General features: G+C 37.3%; 1 protein-coding gene across 1 annotated transcript in view; it reads right to left on the minus strand.

The window, feature by feature from the left end:
* Positions 1-331: 331 nt before the first annotated feature.
* The window catches only part of ipo11 (importin 11), a 280,362-nt gene continuing 267,257 nt past the window's right edge, over positions 332-13,436 (minus strand). The window contains exon 30 of the mRNA XM_055161532.1: positions 332-364. Within this exon, the coding sequence (XP_055017507.1) occupies positions 347-364 (18 nt within the window). The 3' untranslated portion in view covers positions 332-346. The remainder of the gene's footprint in view (positions 365-13,436) is intronic.

A 13,436-nucleotide genomic window follows, 5' to 3' on the forward strand; every position in this document is an offset into this window, starting at 1 on the left:
ATTGTGTAATTGTTTCAAAGCAAATGTTTTATTTTTATTAACTTTCTCACTTCCTGACTGCAGTTTTCTTTCTGTGTGACAGATATTTTTCATTAGAAATTACAAAATTACAAACCAAAAATAACAAATAAACTCACTCAACTTCTCAAAACAAGATTAATATAATATGAATTCAAGGCACAGCGCATTCCGTTTTACAGTGTAGAGACTTAAAACACAAAACTTCACAAGAATCACAAGTAGGGAGTCACTTGTAGTTGTGTAATCCTACTATTTGAAGTATAATTTAAGTTATCCACCTCCTCCTAATGCTTCCAGATTCCTCAGACTCTCCCTCTCCTCTTTTTCACCTCCATGTCTTGGTCTGTAAAACATATTTTCAAAAACAATATTACATTATTTCTTGGTACTTCTGATTCCTATATATCTTCTATACAGTGGGAGGTTATTAGCCTCACAACAAAAAGATCAAAAGTTTAATTCCCAGATCTTATAGCTCTATTCTGGCCTGTGTGTCATTGATACTGGTTAGAGTAAATTAATGAATGGAAAAACAAATCAAAATAATAAATCTCTAAATGAATACCTGCATATATAAGGATGGGTCAAATACAATGACAAAATAAGTGCACTTTTTACATTTTTTTCAACAAATGGAGATCTCTGATTTGCCATATATCCTTCTATGATAACTTATAACTTAAAGTATATATAGTATTAGTTTTCTGGTCAGAAGTGATGACAAAAATGTTGAAAAAATAAAATAAGACAAATTAATAGAACTTTCTGTTATTTTCTGATCATCTTTTTGTGTCAATAATTTTAATGTGTCTTTGTTTTGTAAAATTATAGGTTTCTGTTTGAATTGTCTAAAGATGTGAAATGTTTCTTAAATGAAGCTTATGAATTTCCATCCAAGAAAATATTAAAGGGTTTAAATTACACAAAATTGACTGTTGTGAGCTTTTAGTCATGTTAAAATGTTGTTACCTCATCAAAAACATAACTACAGTTGTGTTTTGTTTCATTCACACGTGTTTGAGTAACTCTTGCATCTGCAAAGCTCAAAATGCTCTGTTCCACCTTGTGAAGTGGTAGTTTTCAAGTTAATAGCCATCTTTTACATTTTGTCAGGTATAGACCATCAGTATCATCTTTAAAATCACTTCTTAAAACTAATATTTATCGGTTGGCCTTCTTGGTTTTATTTTATTCCTAATGTATTTTTATTATATTTTATTAACTTATTTATTATAATTAATTGAACTGACTGCTTCATTGTCTGATTTCTGTACAGTCGTCCCTCACTATAATGCTTTTCACCTTTCGCGGCCTCAATATTTCGCAGATTTTTTGTGTGCAATTTTGCATGTTTTTTTGTTTTTTTTTACAGCGTATGAACGCACACTGTGTTCCTCCCCCTGCATCCTGATTGGCTGAGGGACTGTAGACCACTGTCAATCAATCTCCTTTGTGTCGTGTCTCCTGTACAGTACAGAATGCATTCAGTTTGAGAAATTTACATAACTGTTGGATCTCTCGCAGTGTGATTCTGAAGTGCTGTATGTTTGCAAGTTTTCTCCTTGACAAAACCTACAATATCAATGAAATGTTCTGCACTGACAAACCGACCTCCTGCGCTCACACCCAAAAGGCAGAGGAAGATGCAAACCATCGCACAAAAAGTTGGACTTCTGGACATGCTGAAGGAAGGTAGAAGTTACACGGCTGTAGAGCGTCATTATAGAATAAATTAATCTTCGGTTCATTACATAAAGAAGGAGGAAAATAACATAAGGACGACAGCAGATATAAGTTTTAAGAAGGATGCAAAAAGGGTTGTAACTGTCCTGTTTGAGAAAAGTGCATAAAGTGTGTGCTGAGGGGTTTTATAGCCGTAAAACATATATAAAAATAAAGCTGACAACTTTGCGGATTTTGCCTATTGCGGGTTCTCTTAAGAATGTAATCCCCACGATAAATGAGAGGCCGCTGTATGCTATTTTTGTATGCTTTCTGTATGCTATTTTTATTGTTATTTTGTACAGCACTTTGTAAACCTTGTATTTAAAAGTGCTTTATACATAAAGATTTATTATTTATTATCATTATGTGTGAATGAAACAAAACACAGCTCCAGGTATGTTTATGATGAAGAAACAATGGTATAACATAGATTAGAAAATAGTGTAAAATGGGTCCTTTAAGAATCTGTCCTACTTACTAATACATCAGCTATCATTTGGTTTCTGAAAGAATATTACTGCCCCTGGTGGTTGGTTGCATAATAACTCAACAAATGTAATTCTTGGCTTCTGGGAAAAGGCCCATATAATATAATACTGGATTGCATTATGTCATTCTTCACCCCAAATCCACAGTAGCCCAAAGACGTTGTTACTTTATCTTGAAAATAGTTGGTGCACTGGCAGCTTCAATACTGTTTTTTCCAGTAAATCTGCCCTAATATTTTAAGAAAACTGTCCCAAATGTGAATGGACTAAATAGATCTTGTTTTTTTGTGGAATTTCAAGTTGTAAAACCATAAGGCCTGGATCATAAACAGGAAGACGCAAAGGGTTTGAAGTTTTAAAGGTGCATTGTGGAACTTTTCTGGTACAGGTTCTGTCAGTTTTGAGTAAAAATGTTTCTATTTAGAAGGTCTAGATTTGTGGATTTTCTAAATATTTACAACTGGCTTAAATATATTTTGTACTTGTTTCAATCCAAAATTAATATTAACTTAAGTGCAATTTCCTTACGTCATGACATATATTTTTTAATTAGAAATAATAATATAAAAACAGTCCAAATGACCTCATACTAATTTAATCTAATCAGCAACTCAGTACAAGATCAATGTGACTTTGACTAAAGAGCGGGTATTTTACCTCCATGGGGTATTTAAGGGACAGTTCGGAATTTTGGATATAGGGCCTCATTTCCTAGTAAGCCAGAGTTTTGGAGACATGTGGAGACACTTTAAAAAAAAATGTTCCATCCAGTCCTTGTATTTGCAGAGGTCACTGGTGCTGGGCTAGTGCATGTCAATGGCCATAGTTATCCTGCCACTAAAACCTGTTTTACCCACTCCACAAAACATCCGAAGCAAATTTATTATTACGTCAGACTGTCGATGTGAATGTCTGTGTCAATAGAATAACTTTAGAAGTAAAAGCAACCTTGCATTTGAAGGATTTATGTCTGAGCAGCAGCAGTGAGTTGTACTTCCTGATAGAAAGCTTGGCAGCGGCGGACTGATATATGAGAAAATAGTCCCTCAACATGCGACCATTCATGCGATGCAAGGTTAGTTTTATTTCAAACATTATTCTATCAACTCAGACATTCAGATTGACAGTCTGGTGTAATAATAGATTTGCTTTGGGTGTTTTGTGGAGTGGGTAAGACTGTTTTTAGTGGCAGGCTAACTATGGCCATTGACATGCACTAGCCTAGCACCAGCGACCTCTGCAAATACAAGGACTGGGTGGAATATTTAAAAAAGTGTCTCCACACGTCTCCAACACTGGCTGGCATAACATCACTCTGGTCACTCTGTTACCTTCTATTGTACTGAAAAAGTTATACAGTATTATAGGATATAAAACAACATAAAATACACTTCCTTTGTTCTCCATGTTAATTCAATCCCCCTCAGAGCATTATCACAAAACATTAAGTGTACATGTGCAATGAAAGTACTGCACATCACATCAGGTTTGTGAACTTGTTATGTACAGTTCTGTATCATGTTTTTTCTATGGTTTGTCCCCTGTAACATAAGATTTTAACCTTGGCGTTCCAGTTGAAAATGTTAGAAAAGGCTTCAAAGGCAGCCATCAGTGCGTCTGACGTTTTGGGTACCATCAAAATATGAAATGACTAGTCTGAGGAGCAAGAATTTACACTGCCCTAAAGGGAGAGGAGCTATGTGTGGAGGAAAATTGATTTTTCATAGTAAATCATGGAACAAGTTGGGTAGAGCAGCAGAAAGAGACTACGTTTTACAGAACAGAATATTTTCACTACACATTTTTGTTACTGATTAGAGCAATAACTGCAATCACAATCTCATTTCATTGCACAGCCCAACTATTAAAGGAACCAATTAGAATCAGCAGCTCTCAGTCTTCAACCTGTAACTAGTAATAGGCGAACTTGGACTTGAGTCAGACTTGAGTCACTATTTTTAGGACTTGAGACTTGATTTGATTAAATGGACAAAGACTTGGGACCTCGACTTGGACTTAAAGGTCAATGACTTGGGACATTACTTGGACTTGTGAGTTGAGAAGATTGATGCTTCTACAAAAATATATATATGTTTTTAGAAAATACTTTTCTCTTTACAGTTGGTACAGGAAGTGCTTAATTTTACAGGAACAAACTGGAACATGTCCCTTCCACTTCTCTGTTACTTTGGATGGAACTGAAGTACTGTGAGATGGTATCCTCAAATACGGTACAATAAAATAAAACAGGGGACTACATAGAACATGATCCTTCCATTTCAGTGCAGCATACTTGACAAGTTAACTGATATTAAGCACTCTTAAATCTTCATTCTTTCCATTCTGAACATAGTAATTCACACTCTTGTCAAGACATTTAAAAAGGAAAAACTTGTATTTCTACAACTCCTATATAAATACTCAAATATAAATATACCATGACTTTTTAAGTAAAATTTCATTTAAAAGTCATATAAATAGCATTTTGTACTTTTTTGGTCTAAAGACTTGAAATGACTTGAAGCTCAAAGCAGACGACTTGGACTTGACTTGGACTTATGGGACAGTGACTCGAGACTCAACTTGGACTTGCCTGTATTTGACTTGAGATTTATTTGAGACTTGCAAAACAACAACTTGGTTCCACCTCTGGTAGTAGTAGTAGTAGTAGTAGTAGTAGTAGTAGTAGTAGTAGTAGTAGTAGTAGTAGTAGTAGTGTATTCTGTCATTTGCAGCACTACAAAGACAGAGGTTACAACCTCATTTGAATCATGACTGAAAAAGTTTAGACTGTAAATTGTACTTATAATGTCTGGGAAACAATGACTGAATTTGAACAGAATATTTGCATTTACAGTTTGACTTAGGACTTACTGTATATATAAGAGGAAAAGAAAAATAATGCTTGGATCATTTCAGAGATTTTACACTTTCAAAACATAATGCTTTATACCCAAATAACTTTTTTGAGTATTGAGGTAGTGAATATTTTCTAGTTGAACCAGTGTATAATTCATTAAGTGTTCCAGTTTAAACTTTTTAAATTAGACCAATTTACATGCATCATTATAAACAATTAAAAATATACAACTGTAAATGATTTCTATATACATTGTAAGTTAAAGCAAAAAGCAAGGTTTTATTTTTTGTCACTGTATATATAAAAGAAAAAAAAGAAACATCGCATAGTTTTATAGCTTTCAAAACATAATGCTTTTTATCCTTTTTAAAGATTTTTACAGTAATGAACTTTCTTTCAGTCATTCAGTTTGTTCCATACTAACATAAATAACAGAAATACAATCAGTTTTTTTTCTTAATTCTTCTCCCCCCCCCATTTTCCTGTTCTTATATATACTGTTTATGAACAAGTGAATGTGTACAATTTGGTTCTGATATGTTTATGTTTTGTGTATTTGGTTCCCTTGTGAAGCTTGATAATGGCAGCTTTTTCCATATACGCCCACATAAGAAAAACAGGAGCAGGTCAAACGAATACGTATTTGTACACAGTGTTCAGACCTCCCGTGTACATGTAGGCCTATCAAAACAATGTCCCGGACCAACCTTTCATATGCACTACAGTAATGGCTACTTGTACCTCTGTGATGGCGATGTTCTCGAGAATGGGACCAAAACAGAATATAGGTTAGGGCTATAGTCAATCATAATAGTAATGTAAAAATGTAAAAGGTATGAAGTGAAAGAAATGCAGTTAAAGAGGGGGTATTACGCAAAATTGACTGGACTGTTATAATGTTTCTATCATGTTATAATGTTGTTCCCTCATCAAAAACATGCCTGAAGAGGTTTCATAGGTCACCCATGCATGTTTCAGTAATCTTCCAATCTCCCCCAGACCATATTGAAACCATCTTTACAGTCGGCAATACAGTTTTCCATAAATATACAAACATGTGATACAAAAACAATACACTACAACTTCACAAACCCGATGTGATGTGCATTAGTTACATTAAACGCTGATTGTGTTGTGATAGCGCTCTGAAGGGGAAGTGGCTTAGCATAGAGAGCAGGGATTCAACCCAGTGAACACAGTGAAGCTTATTAAACATGTTAATATGTTGTTTTCAAAGTAAAAGGTAACACGGTGATCTAAATGCGTTATGTGTTAGCGATTAAAAACCCATAGATGTGAAATACTCCCTCTTTCAAATATTCTGTTGTTTATCATACGGCAACACGTTAAAGATGCACTATGTCATTCTTTGGGAGGAGGATCCACTATTTGCTTGTCAACACCACAGACTGTGTAAAGAAGTAGACTAAGGCTACATTCAGACTGCAGCCTGAAGTGAATCAAATCCGATGTGACCTGTATCTGATCTTTTAACGACAGTCTGAATGACACAGATCTGATTTTTTTCAAATGCGACACATGCCACTTGGATATATGGTCCTAAAGCTGATACATATCCGATATTTTGACATGCAACTTCAGTCTGAACGGCCAGGTCACATTCATTCAACCTACACGTCATCAACAAGCAAGTGGTACAAGTAAGTGTTCACAAATGTACACAAAAGTTTTTCTTGTCATACGAAAATTCTGTATGAACTCCGCATCAGTGAAACAGTGAAGCACAGAGTAATCCCACCACTCTTGGCTGTTCACACTGGAGATCACATACAAGTCGCATTTAAATGGAAATGTGCACGACCTTGCAAAAAAATCTGGATTGAGCATTAAGCCTTACAGTCTGAATGTAGAAAAAGGGAGTGTAACGTCACCCCTTGTGTTCAGCTCCAGTCAAACAAAGCTCACAAGACCATCAGCTATAGGAGTGAATTTGGAGCAGAGTTACATATTAGGAATAGAAATTTATTTATGGACAAAATAGCAAAATAAAAACTAAAGGATCATGTAGAGTGGGTTTTAAGACCAAAGTAACGTAGCAATTTAATACCAAAGTAACAAGGCTCACTGCAGAAGTTACAGAGAGAGGGGCGACAATTTTTCAATATGAAGTAAATTAGAGCCAGAGTCGATGGAGCCAGAAGCGCCCCCATTCACATTGGAACATTTGGAATGCTGTGGCTATTGTATATTATATATATATATATATATATATATATATATATAGATAGATAGATAGATAGATAGATAGATAGTCAATGGCCATATATAGTCAATGGGGTCTCCAACCTGTAGCTCGGGAGCTACCAGTAGCTCTCTACCTCTTTCAAAGTAGCTCGCCAAGGGATTTCTGAATTGTACTGAATGACTAAAATTTGAGGGATTACGACTGTAAATCTGTCATTTTCATGCCTGATTTTGGGCATTAATAAATGGACAATGGCTTATGTTTTAAAGGCAGTTAAGGCATCTACAGCTCACAGTGACTTTTACATACATTCAAATTCTTGACCGCTAAAACGAGTGGCTCTCTGGGATTTTTGTTTTGTAAAGGTGCTCACCAGAGGAAACAGGTTGGAGCTTTGCGTTGCTTTGCCTAAAATGGCCCACAATATGGCATTAAACTTATCTTTCTTTATGAAGACGAGCAGGTATAGCTCAGATCTGTGGAGAGGTGACCTTATTCACAGTAATAACGTATGTTTTTCAAGGTACTGTTGAGCAATAGTTTAATGCCATACTGTGGAACATTCCAGGTGCCTCGATTTTAATTTTAACTTATATGCAGTTTTATAACAGAAATAGAAGCTCATTTTAAATTGTATTGGAGGAAAGGCGGCAACAAAATAATAAAAGGAAAAACAACTTCACTAAATGAAGTGGTATACAGTACTTTGACACAAACCTGAGAAACATTTTACAGCTAATTAGGTAAAGCGGTAACAGGTCAAAAGTACCAAAGAAAAGCACAGTCAGGAATATTCAAGTGTACAAATACTGTCTAAAACTTTATAAAACAGAACATTGTGCATTTTTTTATTTTATTTAGTTATCTGTGGCAATAAAACTTTTCAGATTTGAAGCAAACTGAACACATACCTAAACGTAAACTTTTGATGGCTATAATGGTTAAATGGAAAAGCCTAATATCAGACTCTCTAAAGGAAAGTGGATTCTTAAAAGCTCGTCTCTTCTTAATCCTCTCTGGTGAACGTGTCTGAGAGCTGCCTGCGTTCTTACCTGGCACAGCTCCATCACAGTTACAACAAAAACATATTCGAAAATTGAGCGTAAAGGAAAGCTAATCTCCCACAGCACGGACAGGCTACTGCATTACAGGAGTCTGCAGAGTGAACGGCTGCAGCAGGCGTCCAGTCTAATAATCCTCCAATCACTCACTCACTGCCCCAGCGCGGTTTTACCTATAATCATGCAACAACATTTAGAATCTCTATAGAACAACATTGAGCTGAAGGACACCTTGGAATAAGTATTTAATATTTTCTCATTTTCAGTAGTAGGAATTAAAGAAGACCTATTGTGCTTTTTCTTTTATATTTAGAATCTACAAAGAGAAAAAGGTGGCTTGTCCCCTCTGAGTGTGTGGAGAGTCCCTGCCTCAAGTGGAGGAGTCCAAGTATCTCGGGGTCTTGTTCACGAGTGAGGGGAGGATGGAGCGTGAGACTGACAGGTGGATCGGTGCAGCGTCTGCAGTAATGTGGTCGCTGTATCGAACCGTTGTGGTGAAGCAGGAGGTGAGTTGAAAGGCAAAACTCTCAATTTACCGGTCAGTCTTCGTTCCTACTCTCACCTATGGTCATGAGCGTTGGGGACAAGATCGCGGCCAAAATGAAAACAAACATGCGGCCAAAATGAGTTTCCTCCGCAGGGTGCCTGAGCGCTCCCTTAGAGACAGGGTGAGGAGTTCAGCCACACGGGAGGAGCTCGGAGTAGAGCCGCTGCTCCTCTGACGATTTTTAAGGTGGTTCAAGCATCTGTTCCGGATGCCTCCTGGGCGCCTCCCAAAAGAAGTGTTCCAGGCATGACCCACCGGAAAGAGGCCATGGGGAAGACCCAGGACACACTGGAGGGACTATGTCTCCCGGCTGACCTGTGAATGTCTCGGAGTCCCCCCGGAGGAGCTGCAGTAAGTGTCCAAGGTGAAGGAAGTCTGGGAGTCTCTGCTTAAACTGTTACCCCTGCAACCCGGCCCCGGATAAGCACAAGAATATTGATGGATGGAATCTACAACACCCATGAATCATTATGTTGGACATTTTAAATGTATATTCATGTACAACTTAATAAAAAAACAAGTCTGCTATGTATAGCTGCACATCACGCTTTCGAGCAGTAGAGTTTTTTTTTCATTTGTGTCAGACTATGCAATGCTGCCCAATCCTACGCATACCATTGATTAAGAAAATAAAATTGGAGAACGACCTAACAGAGCTTTGAGCATATGCTGGTGGCGGTGAAAAAGGGGATTGAACAGCAAAAAGGCTTCTTGGAACTAAGAAAGTCAAGATTGTTTAAACTTGCACGAATCACTCCAAACACAACTTCGGGTGACTTACTGGTGAGGGGAAAGAACTATAACGTGGTTAAAAGCTCTGAAAAGTCGATTTAGCAGAATAGGTCTGCATTAACATTTAGGAAATAAACAGCTGAAGTCCTTTTCCTCATGAACGCTGTGCTAAAAGGCCTGTGCGATTGTTGTGAACACAAATGGAATGAGTTTGCTGACGGTTGATGGTCTTAAAAACTGCCCAGGAGAAGTCTGGATTTTTACCTGTGAGGCAACTAAACAGGTAAAATGCAAAAAAACTGATGTTGTAGGATATGAGAACATTTATTTTAAATTTTATCTTTATATGTGCAGCACTTTAATGTTTAGTTTACAAGATGTGTTAAAGAAATAAAGTGGAGTTGGATTTGGACCACAATGGGGATTTTTATTGTTGCAACAAAGTTCAAGAAAAAAACAACAGAATCTAAAGTAAAACAAATCGAACACAACTCTGTGCAAGAGAGCAGAAATACAAGGCTTTTATGTACAGTAAGTGTCTATGTTTACACAGTGCACCATATGGACAGAATAAATAGTCATTACTCAACCTGAATCGCCCTCAAATAAACTGCTAGGACACATCACCACCAAAATCGGCTTTATCACCTCTTCTTTCAATTTTATCTTCATCATTTTATTCACTTTATTTCCCCCAAACAGGAGCAGTCATGGGACTCTCTGTAATGGGATGTTTTTGGTGAAACCTGCTCTGTTTTGGCTCTGAAAATAGCACAGGGAAATGGCATTATTTTAGTGTAATGGCGAGGGGCTGTTTAACCACGTCAGGGGAGACACAGGGATGAGGTCGAGGGAGACCATACACTAAAAAACAAAACAAACCCTGGCCAAGTTAAAATGATTTGAATTAAGAAAGTTTTATCGTGATGTGTGTCAATATCACTTGAAAAATAAAATAATCTCCCAGTGGAATAAGACGTTTTGTAGTTTAAATACGGAAAAACATCTTTCTTCACTTAGATAAGAAAAACAACTATTTATGCTTGAAATAAGAAACTAAATCCAATGAAAAACACACGTATTCCACTGGTAGATCATTTTAATTTTAAGGTGAATCTACTCAAATAAAGTAAAAAGTTCTTAATTTAAAGGTGCATTGTGTATGCTTGAGATGTTATTGGAATATCATCTAACAATGGCATTAAACCTTTCTGTTTTCATGGAGATCAAACCAGACAGGTCAGATCTATGGAGAGGCAACTCCGTGCACAGTCAGAATGCCTGTTTTTCTAGGTATTTTTTGATAAATAAACCACCTGTAATTGAATAAATGGAAGGTAGATTTGTTTAATGTGGGACATTCCAGGCAGTAATAACATATCCATAGAAATAAGAAGGTGACGGAAACCCCAACAAAAAAGTTACATAACTCATCTTTAAATAAATTTTAACTTGCCTAGATATACATGTTTTTTGCAGTGCAGACACAAGGCAGACCAGCTGTATTTTATTTATTGGTTGTGTTTGTTTTGGTGGCTGTCTGCTGGTTAGTGCGTCTGTGTTTGTGTGTTCGCCTCATGTGGGTTTCCTGTGGGCACTCAGTTCACCACATCAACCTAAAAACAAGCAGAGAAGGTAAAATCCTGCAGCATCTGGTCCTGACCTGGTGTCCACTGCCTCTGAAAGGGGTCCCGGTGGTTTCATAACAGACTAGCACCAAAGGGAAATTGGATAATAACTAAAATGCCGCAGAGTTGAGGTGCTGAGGGGTGAGGGGAGGTTAAGCCAGAAGCTGAATAATCAAATGTCAACATTAAAAAAACAGTATTTAGCCTGTGCTCTTAGTGATTTTAAAAAGTGCAATCATAAGTGAACTTTCCATATACTAGAACTTCTTCTCAGTGGACAGGCCAGGCCTCATTTAAAAGCTCAGAGCCACCAGAATTCCCTCACTGAGCTGCAGAGGCTGTACTAGCACTGATACATGATTGGCTGCTGGAGCTGGGGTTCAGATCAAAGATTTTCTTTCTAGGTTTAATATAACTGGAGCAATGAAATCCAAATGAAAGACTCATGTGAGGTAGGGGGTTGGGCGGTAATATGGTATTATCCCACAGTATTAAAAAGTAGCAATGGTATCAGTTTCATTACTGTCATTAAAAAAATCTGCAGTGCATGAGGACTATATAATACTAATATAATACGTCTAATCCACATGTCAATGACGCCCATATGTAACGGAGGAGATGGTGTACTCTGGATTATATAGCCAACCAATGGTCCAGGTCTCTTGTCCTGAACACGTGGCTCTGTTTGTACACACAGATTTATGTGCAGCTTTTCTCCTCTCTGAATACAGCGGCACCTCCCCTTCATAACAGCTCCATGCCACCTGCTGCTAGCATCCACCCATGTCTTCCTTTTCTTATGCTTTTGTGGTTCACCTTGCTCTGAGTGCCATTAAATAACCGATAAGAGGCAGTTTCGAGTTTTAAAACAGCAAAGATAAGCCCCAGCCCCACTCGTTTTAAATACAGGCTTTATCGACCTGGGCCTTATCACTGGCTCCCTGTTACAGACATTTGAGGGGATTAGGCCAGATTCAAAACACGATCAAGCCACTTCCTGCTTTCCACCCGTTTTCCATGTTACAACATGGATAATATGATAACACAGATGGAGGAGATATGGTGTATGTTGTTCATATCTGCAAGTCACTGCTGGTCCCACTGCCGAGTATTAGTGTTTGAAATGAAATAAAGTGAAATGACATAGAGGCTTACTGTGATAGGATCGTTTGGAAAGCACAAAAGACTTAAGAAATCATTGAGTTTCTAATAAGGACATTTAAAGGTCTTTCTTCTAGCTTCTCTTTGCAAGTTTCGGAAGCTTTCTTAGGACATTCAACTTGTCTCGACTACTACTCAAACCCTGCAGCATTCTGTTTGAATCTAGAAGTGTCTGGAGTTGGACAAACCATCACCCAAACCTGAGATGGTCCAACCGCAGACACCAAATTTTTAATGCGGAAGGTCTCTCACAAATGATATAACTGCAACTAGATTCTGCAGAAATGTACGCAGTTTCTCAGTCCTCTGTGTTATTTCTTTCCCCCTTTTACTCGTAAGTTGCAATTTTATTTATTTTATTTTTTTTAGCACAAACTGACAATATGTTTCTCTGATAATAAATATTCTTTCTAAGGTCCACATCTTAAAAACATAATTTATATGCCACTATGAGGAACATAGTTGGAAGGACAGTATCTGGTCCACTCATTCACTATTCCTCAACAACAAATATAAAGAGACCCAATTTAAAATTTTACACAGGCAGCACAGAACACCAGTTTTTCTGAGTAGGATAGACCCAAGTAGATCACCTTTATGTCTTAAATGTAAGGCAACAGATGGGACTTATTTATACTGTCTGTGGACTTGCCCAAAAATCTACAAATTCTGGCAATGTATAACTAAAGAAATAAGCAACATAGTGAAATTGAAACTAGCGAAGGATCTGGGTTGGTTTCTGCTGGGGCTGCCACCATTAAACAAAGCGGCAGACAAAAGTAAATTAAAATGAGTGGCTAAATTACTATTTCTGGCAGTGTGTGCTGTTTAACTGGATTCAAGAGAAGCCACCACCTGTCACCCAGTGGTATAAAGACATTTTTAGAGTCTTACCCATGGAAAGAGTCAGCGCAAAATTGAAAGGTAATGATGATTTCTGTATGGAATTGTGGCGGCCTCTGCTTGATTACTTGCCCGGTGATCTCACTATCATTATACAGAGAGGT

This window comes from Boleophthalmus pectinirostris, unplaced genomic scaffold (assembly GCF_026225935.1).
Source record: "Boleophthalmus pectinirostris isolate CB_2022bp ecotype Guang Dong unplaced genomic scaffold, ASM2622593v1 HiC_scaffold_4, whole genome shotgun sequence".
In the NCBI taxonomy this organism is placed as follows: domain Eukaryota; kingdom Metazoa; phylum Chordata; class Actinopteri; order Gobiiformes; family Gobiidae; genus Boleophthalmus; species Boleophthalmus pectinirostris.